Below are 9,681 nucleotides of genomic sequence, written 5' to 3'. Positions count from 1 at the left end.
GTAAATACCTTTTTTGTATCCACCCTCCTAACACCATAAAATGTTTTTAAATATAACCTAATACAAACAAAAATCAAAATATAAATTAATTCTATTATCATAGATTAAACAAAATTATCGTTTATTATGTTTTTATTAGAATAAATAGATTATGATATTTATGTCTCCCCACCCTCCCCTATTTAGTCATGTAGATTTAGTCTTCGCGCGGTATTTTTCGATATGAGTAAAGTTTGCTGAAAAAATTGCTGCCAAGAGAAAAAGTACCAGAAGCAAATGTCAGCCGAAAAAAGTAATGATTCGACAGATTTATTGAATTTTCCATCAGATTCCTTCCTTGGGACTCTGACTGCTTCGTTTCCTTTGGAATGGCAAGGATTTTTTGGCGTTTTGAATGCTTATAGTCCAAATCCTGTACAAAATGCTTCTCTCTGGCTGAAACAGAAGCAAACTTCAAGCAAAAATTCTGAAATTCCTCCGAATTATTCGATTCTTTTTGAACATTTAACTCAAGATTTTCCTGTTGTAGTTAAGAAAGATATTTATTTCAAGCCAAAAATAATACTTTTCCCGCTACATCTTCAAAGAAATATTGCTTCTTTTATTTTGTCAAACTCTGCTTCAATTCCTTTAGAATGTTTGAAAAAGTTGGTCAAAAAGTTGGAAGAGTTGAAGGAAGATTTTTATAGAGGATGCTCTTCAACACTAAGAAAACTTTTGAAAGTTAAGATTAGAGAATGCGAAAGAGAAAAAGAGAGCAGCTTACAGGAAGAGAGAGCTCAGTTTTATGTGAATGTTATTACAGAAGAGTCTAAGAAAAGATTCTTGGGATTATGTGAAGAGATCAATAAAAAGAATCTTTGCAATGATACAGAGTATGCTTCTGGAACAAGATGGATATCTCTGGAAGATGAAACTGAAGAAAAAATGAAACAAAAACAGGATATAGCTTCAGGTATAACAAACAGCTTCCCTACAGAGACTGGTGAAGGTGTTTTGGAGTTTGAACTAGTTGAGAAATGGGACGAAAAAAAGAATATTGAGGATGAAAAAATGGACATTGATGTTGCTGAAAACTTCCAACGAAATATTTTGAACCAAAAAACTACAGAAAATGAGATAACAATAGATCCTAGTCCCAGTAAAAAGTCAAAAATGGAAGAGGAAACAAAAAGCTCACAGCTTGTTGTCCCCTCAGCACCAGCAAAGTTTGAAGTGGCTCATGAACAACCAGTTATAACTAATGAATTCAAGACAAAGATTGCTCCATTGCACAACCTGATTCAAGCCCTCGAGTCACAAGAAGCAGTCAAAGCCACAAATTGTTTGGATGGATTAAACATTTTCTGTGAACTGTCAAGTTTTGAGATTGAAAATATCTCAAATATTATAAAGTTGGAAGACTTAAATGACCAAACCATAGCTTCACTTTGTCAGAGTTTTGCATCCCTTGAGTCTGAACCAAGCTACATGCATGGTTGTGCTTTTGCATCTCATTTTATTTTGCCAAGATTGCAAAAGATAGAGCAGACAGCATCAAGATTATTAACAGTCTCAGTTACAACATTTTGTAAGAAATATCCCAAGGCTGTTTCTGAGGGTTTGTTTATCAGATTACTTGCTGACTTGTCCTTTAGTTCTTTCCAAGCTGATATCATAAGTAAGACTTTGAAGGACATGCCGAACCAAGACGCTTCAAAATATTTATTGGAACTGTTATTAAAAGCCCAAAACCTCTCTCAGTGCTGCTTGAATGAGGATAGAGTTTTGGTCATGCAGACAATCATTGATGGCAAGCCTGTATTGGATGACAGTTTATTTAAAGACTACATAAGCGTACTTCAAGAGAATTCAGTTACCATGGCGAAGTCTCTCAAGTTTGCCAAGTTGCTATTGGCAACTATAAAGAACTATAGTGCGCAAGTTGTTTTTCATAAAGAGGTGATGGAAGCTATTTTGCAGAGAAATGAAACTTTCTTAAAAAAAGCTGGCCATGCTGCACTGAAGAAAACTTTAGCTACTGTACAATTATAGATAGAAAATATATACAGAACTATCTCACTTTCTTTTACAGAAAACTCTATTATATCATTGATATAGGCTAGAACTAGCTAGCCTCCTAGCAGGCATCTCCTTGGCTCTTTTTGCTCCTTGGGCTTCCGTGGCAAGGACGAAAAGACGAAGGGGGGAGGGGGAGGAGAGGGAGAAAGAAGAGATTTTTCTCTTCCTCACTCGTCTGCACTCCTCCTCCTCTCTATCGTTCCTAGTTCTTCTCTGCCATAAGATTTAATACAGGGATCCCAACAGAGAATATAGAAAATATAGAATGTATGGAGAACATGAATGCTGAAATTCGTATTTATGTAGAATAATCATGCTCTGCAAAATATACAGCTATTTCAAAAATGGTAGGCAAAGGTTTTGTTCCATGCTGCATATAGCAAGCACTCAATCAGAGGTAGATCCAGAGGTATGTGGAAAGTTACCCCCCCCCCCCCCCTCCCCAATTTTGCACAAATTATTTGCTGGACCCTCCCTTCTGATACCCCACGGCACTTCCCTCAATAAAAAGCATACCTTTTCTAATATGCTGAAAACATTTTATCAGGACAAGCTTTCACTCAGTTTAGTTGAAGCTTTGAAATTTAGTTTCCGTCAATTTGAAATGCCATATTTACACAATTTTCCTGCATTTTATGAGATTCCTGTGGTAATGGTGTGAGGTATTCTTAACCATCACCCCCCCTGGATTCTGGATCTACCCCTGTGATCAATGCTTTATGGGGATGTGAATGCAATCAGCGAAAGAGCACAATGATATGGAATTTTACGAAACTCTGTCTGGCCGTGCATATTGTTGTGGTGTACAGTATATTCAGTTCTGTTCTGTTTTACACAAAGAAATGATACTCTTCTCCCCCCCCTCCCAACAGGATAATAGTTCCCCCCCAAAGAATTATAGTTACCCCCCCCCCCCCCCCCACAGGATAATAGTAACTACTCTCCACCCATGCATAGCAAGAACTTCTGTATACAGTGTAAGCTCAAATAAAAAAATTAATAAGAAGTTACAAAAGTTATAAATATGTGTCTTTAATGCTATTATGATGCAAATATGTACAGTTATCAAACCAGTATACAAAGTATTTCAACCTTAAGCTTGCAGTCCATACAAGTTAATAACCCATAAGATGTTGCTGAATGACTATTCGTTTGTCCCCTTCACTGTTGCCTGTGCCATATTGAAAGGTTGCTGTGCCTTAAGAAGCGAGACGAATGGTGAGCTTGCAATGATAAAGACGTGAATAATTGTCCGAGGTGCTAAAAAAGGTCCAGTAACTATCAATCCAAGCTCACCAACTGTCCTTCTCGCTTTGATGCAAAGGCACAGCTACCAATCAAGATGGCGCAGGAAACTGTGAAAGGGACTATTGCATTAGTGTCAAGTTACTACTACAACTTCCAGAATCCCAGTTTTTGTAAGTGTGTTTAAAAATATTTTAGAAAACTCATTAATAATTCATGAAGAAAACACAATAGAAATCATGACCATGAAGGAGGTCTTATATCTGATGTAGATTCGTCTTCATTTGCAAAAACTTTAACTTGGATTTTCTCTATCAAACTTGGTTCATTTCGTAAAGAAATCGGTACACTATGAGAACATACATCATGAGTTTTCTAAGCCCTTCAATGATCTCGCAGATTGTGTTTTATTGGGTCTAAAACCACTCAGCTGCGCCTCATGTTTTATACCTGATAAAACACTCCTGCTCGTTTATTAAACAGTACTTAAAAATAATGCGCACCCTTGAGTAGCATACGTGCACTAGTTTACCCGTCACGGCTCGCCTATTTCTTTACCTAATTAGACTTAGGCAACCAATAGAACAAAGTTAGTAATTAGTTAGCTAGCTATCTATTTCACGGGTATATTATTTGCACTCTATAAGTCTTGTAGGAAAATACAAGTTGGAAATTTGCATGTTTATGTAGGTCTAATTTTTGTTCTGATTGCTGCGATTTTTTAAATATTTAATGGAGTGGGTTAAATATCTGCAGCAAGAATATATGTCTACACTATTTCATTACTTACTTAGCAAGGCTAATAAATACAATCACAGGTTCTTTTTGCTATTAATAGAGCCAAGAGATGAGCTTGAGTCAGATTTTACAAGAGAAGGCCTGATATTGTGCAATATCATCAGACCCTGATCAGCCATTTCCCATGCATCTCTATCTATTGCTTCATTCTTGATGTAAATCAGCACCTCCTCAAGCCCAAGAGAGGCAATGGCATCCCTGGAAAAAGAATGAATTAAAGATACATTATTATGAAATAACTGTTATGAATGTCATGTTCTGATTGGTTTTGAGTGCGTGCTTTATGAGAGCACATTGCACGCGCATGCACTTTCCGTTGCTTCATTCCTATCTATTATTGTAATTTGTATTTTATAAAAGAAATAAAAAACTTGCCTGCTGTGCTGTGTGCAGTCATAAAGCACTTAGGGATGGGCAGAACACTCGAGAATTGTCCAGAACAATCTACTGCTACGTGCCGTGCTTCTCCTAACACTTCTCTCATGTTCTGCCAACCCTCTCGTGCTTTATGACAGCACACACGCACGTTTTCTATTTCTTCAATAAAAGACCAAAATAAGATTGAATGGATTTTTTTCACACTTTGAATAGTTGTAAGAGTTCTTTGAATAGTTCTAAGAGTTTTTGATTTCAGTTTCTATTGATAATGAAGTCCCCCCTCTAGGGATAATAACCAGCTAGTTACCAGGGTCTAACCGAAAAATCCTGAAAAAGTGGGATAGTACGTTTGAGAAGAAAATATTGAATGTGTTGTTCCAAAAATTATCCATACTTGCCCCCACCCCCCACAAAAGAATTTTAAATTCCCGAGGGGTAGGGGGGTCAGAGAAAGAACAAAATTACAGAGTTTGCATGGAAAATATTGGAATTTCTGGGGGTAGCGGGAGGGTGGTATGGATAATATTTCTGCAACTACACATTCCTGGTTTTCTGGGATACTTTGGTTAAAGCATTTAATTGACCAATAGTTTTCATGTCTAAAATGGCATGATTCTATTTGTATTTTAATGTTTTTCCATCCCATTTGATTTCCCATTTGATTTCTTTGTTCTAACAATATCAATGTGTACTGCTCTTCCTCAAAATGGGATTTACTACTCGACAAATAAGGTAGAAGTTAAAGACCCAGAACTCCAGCAGAATTAGTAGGTATGACTGGTGAAGTCAATAAGAAGTCATTAGAATGGCACCTTCCTGAAATGATCTTGAATATGGGGTTTACATGGAAATACAAAGCTAATGCCACAAATTCCATCAAGAAACAGTGTGGTTTCTTTAATTGTATTATCACACTGCCTCATATATACACAGGGACGTTGGAGACAGGAGGGGGGCCCCCCACCTTTTCTGCGCTAAACTTGCACATCTCCTTGCATGTTTTATACATGTATATATAATCTGAATTGTAACCCCCCTGTTAAAAAGGAAGCACCGGTGGCGTGCGCTGCTAATGTGTTGCCTCTCACCAATGCAGTCCAAGTTCAAGTCCTGTCGATCTCGATGTCATATGTTTGTTGGTTCTCTCCTGTGCTTCGAGGGTTTTTCTCCGGGTTCTCCGGTTTTCCCCCCTCCTCAAAAATCTACTTCTAAATTCTAATTCGATCTCTGGGCTTTCACCTAGTTTGGAGCCTAAGCTTTGTTGTGATTGTCCCACGCTGTGATACAACTGCGAAAAGCTTTGTAGAAAAATAATGCTCCGACATCCCTGATATATAAATATATGTATATCGATCTACTAATGATAGTTTTGAGAAGGATCAATCGAAAAAAGAGGTTCCTAATTCTCTGAACACCATCCCCATTCCCCCTGGACCTTGCCTATGGCTTGCATAATCATCAGTCTCCTCTAGTCTTCTCAACACTACGTACTTGTTTTCATATGATTCAATCATGGCCAGGATAATTTTTGCTATAATATTCTGCAGCAGTGGATCTTGACCAAAAGCAAAGTCCATTAGACAGCTCCTGAGCTCATCAAATTCAACAAGCTTCTGGCAAGCCTGTGGAAGAAAACATGCAACATGAATCCTCTAGTATGGTCAGATTAACACTGAGTCACTAATATGCCGCGTCTCAATCAGCTGTTAAAAATCTTTGAATCTCGTTATCTGCTTCAAATGGTGGTCAAACACTGACCACCAAACTCTCAGAGTTTTTTTTTCAAGCTACACCAGGGCTTAAAAATTACACTAAGGAGGTGGTCACTTTGACCAGTAACGCTAAGCCAGAAATGACTGAGCTAAAACTAATTTGGCTGGAAGACGTTCAAGTCTTGTTGAACTAAACTTACTGCTTCACATTCAGCATAGTAGAGCAGTATCTTGCTGGCCAGGAGATGAAGCTGTTCATCTTCATTATGGCCTGGTAGACAGAGCAAGTAGTCCAGCAAACCATCCTGCAATCATAACACAATGCATTTCTTTAAATATATAATAATTATCACATCAATGTTTTGTTTTCTTACATATTAAGTGAAACCCAATATAACCTCTCAACCATATCCCTAACAATACCCTTTGAACAAAAGTAATTCTTCTTTCTCTCCAGATCTAAGGCTAAGCACCAGAGTGGAGGGCAGAAAACAGGTATACTGCACACTGATGTTTAGGGCAATTAATTTAAAGTGAAGTCACTGTGATTGAGCAGCAGTAAGGGGGACTCGCGAAGTCCCCAGGAACCTATGTCATTTTCACGGGAATTACCCGCGTTAGCGCCTATGGGAAACTTTTTGGCGGCATGGAAATAACCCGTGTGAAGTAGGTGCGTTACACTGTTTGCTTTCGCGAGAAGTCCCTTACTACTGCTGTGTTGGAAATATTTGTCTTATATATGCATGTAGAAGAGTGTATAGAATCCCATCGTTTCGGCAACCATTTTCGGCTACCTTTCTACTCCCACACAGGCATTCCTCGTAGGCACAAAGTAGTATTTTTTTGTGTCCTCTGTTTTGGTAGCAAGGGTGTCCGCCAGAATGACACCCTTTTCTAATTCTGCCAGGTAGTATTTTTTATCCACCAGAATCCGCACCCTTTGCAAGGGTAACGAGTCATTCCCCTTCTACTATCTACGTCGCGGCAGTTGCGCCAAAGTGGCCACGTAGCCCGGTATGCGAATTCCTTGCAGGCCGCTATGGTAGCCCAAAACCTTCTACTCCTATATATAGAAGATGGAAGAGCAAAAGAGTATTTCGACTACATTGCAAGAGATGGGTATACGAGCAAAGAGTAGGCTACTAGCACATTTGCTGCTGGACAATGCCTGCGACGGAAACCTGCTGCCAGACATATCCAAGTGCGACTACTTGCGGGGCAACAAAGGACCAACCAGTCTGCGGCCACTAGAAGGATTGCCTCCTTTCGTAGACGATGTGTTTGTCTATGGTTTTGTTTCCGAAGAGAATTTGTATGGAAAGAAGCTGCTTTGTAGGAATGCGAAGGCAATAGTCTCCAAGATATCCATCGCAGCCACGGAGACATTTGGGGTGTTCCTACCAACCAGCATAGTGCACACGTGCAGGCAGGGAAACATAGTAGACCGCGTCTCCCACATGGCAGCCAAGTGGTCCAGTTTGCATGGAGAACCCGCCGCGGCATTTGTGGCCAAAGTAGACACCTCGGAGTTGTCCACAGAAGCCGTAGACGAAAACATTTCCAAGTTTGCTAGGCTGCTACATGCGCACGGATATGGAATATACTCCGTGGACTACACACAGGATTTCTCCGGAACTTTGGATAGAGCTGCATTGGTGCGTCGTTTGCGGGAGTTGGGATACGTGCTGCAACATAGTAGTGGTTGGCGCAACGGTACGATTTTGGACAATACACATGCTGTTGGAGAACATGTTTGCACTTGGGTAGAAGATGGCAAACGTACGAAAATATACAACAAAATAGTATCCAACTTCGAAGCCGGGGAAGTGCAGAATCCAGTAGGCGCAAAGCTAGCAGAGTACGTGGATTGTCCGAACGAGCATCTTAGGAAGACATTTCTGCATCCAGACGTGCAGGCGAGAGGATGCAGCAGAGTGGAAATATCCGTCTACGGCAAAGACTTCTCCAAATCCCACACCAATGCCATAGCGGAGACCATAGAACCTTTGCAGGACATATTCGTAGTACAGCCGCCAAAGAATTTGTGGTTGGCTCTCGCAGAACACTTGGATAGATGCTGCTGCATTTGCTGCGAAGAGACGGGAGAAATATTCCTAGCGTGGTACTGCAATTTGGGAACAAGACGCATAGCCGGTGTGCGAGTTCGAGGCAATGAAAAGTGGGAACAATGCGTACTTTGGACGATAGCAGAGTTTGGGTTCCGAAAATGTCCTATATTCCGTGTGGATATTCTGGGAACAGACCCGGTGGAAATAGCTCCACTACGCTGCTACATGAAGGACTCCCCAACCATACTAGCGGAGTCCAAGTTTCCCACTCGAGTGCATGCAAATGCCCCCACCATTGCCACGATGCTACCCCCAACGGAACACGTAGAGTGGGTTTGGCGCACAAAGAAGGCACAAAGGATCGGAGTAGAAAAGAGTCCGTTTGGCATTTTGGAAGTGCCTTCCTCCCGCAGAATATCCTTCCTGTCCAAAAGAAAACGACAGCAAAGATTGGAAGACATACGGGACGATTTGGAAGGAGACGAGTGGGTAGAAGCTACGAAAAGATACCACGCAGAACTGTCGGAGCAAAGGCAGTCCATCCTGCGGCAGAAGGAAGAAGACAGGAAAGCCATAGAGAAAGAATTGGAGAAATACAGGAAACTATTGGATAGGATTTCCAGAAGGACAGACAATCTGCGTAGATTGTTCTTTGGAGAGGAAAGCCCGTTTGGCCCAGAGACGCCTAGGTCCAAAGTGCATAGGATGGAGCAAATACCTGCAGGAGACTACAAGATACTAGGATATGCGATCCCCAGAGACTTGGATGCCAACTGGTTGGCAAGAGGGCACCGCGTAGTATTGCGAAGGAATAGAGAAACTTCTGTAGCATGGGCCACGGAAGCCCTATTGGAAGCGTGCGCGGCTGGAAAGTTCGAAGCCAACGGCAACATACGCACTGCCATACCCGGAGAAGAAATATTGCTAGAGTGGAAAAACAACGTAGCAACTGTCTTCGTACCCGAAGGTCCCGGTTTGGATACGTACTACGAGTTGGCTAGGAAAATAGACACTCCCAAAAATCCAGAAAGACTACTGGAAGTGTCGGCGCCACCAAACAAAGAATGCGTGCAGGCGCTACATATGCATCCGGGCGAATACCAATGCTGGAAATACACCAAAACCACCTACAGAAAAAAAGAAAGGACAATCCTATTCCTTTCCGAAAAATGCTCGGAATGCGTTTTGGAGGGCTGTACGGTAGAACATGCAACCACTCCAGTCTGGGGACACTTTCTGGAGGAGCAGAAAATAGACTGGACGTCTCCACCACCGCTATACTGCAAAATAGGTAGGGAAAAGACTACCAAGGCAAAGAAGAAAGACAGACTGGTGCACGTCTCTACTCCGGAATCCTAGGCCTGCAAAGGGCGTTCGCCTCTACTCCATCTCCGGAATCCTAGAATTTCTCTGCGGTT

The 9,681-nt window shown here is 41.0% G+C and overlaps 2 protein-coding genes across 2 annotated transcripts in view; one reads left to right on the top strand and one right to left on the bottom strand.

The window, feature by feature from the left end:
• Positions 1–233: 233 nt before the first annotated feature.
• Positions 234–2,466, top strand: LOC116294926 (uncharacterized). Its single transcript, XM_031702618.2, has one exon. It carries the CDS (start codon positions 277–279, stop codon positions 2,032–2,034), a length of 1,758 nt encoding a protein of 585 aa, XP_031558478.2. The 5' UTR covers positions 234–276; the 3' UTR covers positions 2,035–2,466.
• A 611-nt stretch (positions 2,467–3,077) lies between these two features.
• Positions 3,078–9,681, bottom strand: part of LOC116286838 (uncharacterized) — a 28,562-nt gene continuing 21,958 nt past the window's right edge. The window contains exons 17-19 of the mRNA XM_089029406.1: positions 6,395–6,499; positions 5,974–6,104; positions 3,078–4,302 (exon numbers count right to left, since the gene is read on the bottom strand). Of these exons, the coding sequence (XP_088885532.1) occupies positions 4,119–4,302; positions 5,974–6,104; positions 6,395–6,499 (420 nt within the window). The 3' untranslated portion in view covers positions 3,078–4,118. The remainder of the gene's footprint in view (positions 4,303–5,973; positions 6,105–6,394; positions 6,500–9,681) is intronic.

This window comes from Actinia tenebrosa, unplaced genomic scaffold (assembly GCF_029948245.1).
Source record: "Actinia tenebrosa isolate PJP-AT-01 unplaced genomic scaffold, QUT_ActTen_1.0 PGA_scaffold14__42_contigs__length_11649687, whole genome shotgun sequence".
Classification (NCBI taxonomy): domain Eukaryota; kingdom Metazoa; phylum Cnidaria; class Anthozoa; order Actiniaria; family Actiniidae; genus Actinia; species Actinia tenebrosa.
Note: the sequence above shows the minus strand (reverse complement) of the source record. Positions and strands in the feature narration are given on the sequence as shown.

Excerpts from the sequence above, each read along its gene's own strand:
- LOC116294926 (XM_031702618.2), top strand. The coding sequence starts at position 277 with ATGTCAGCCGAAAAAAGTAATGATTCGACAGATTTATTGAATTTTCCA.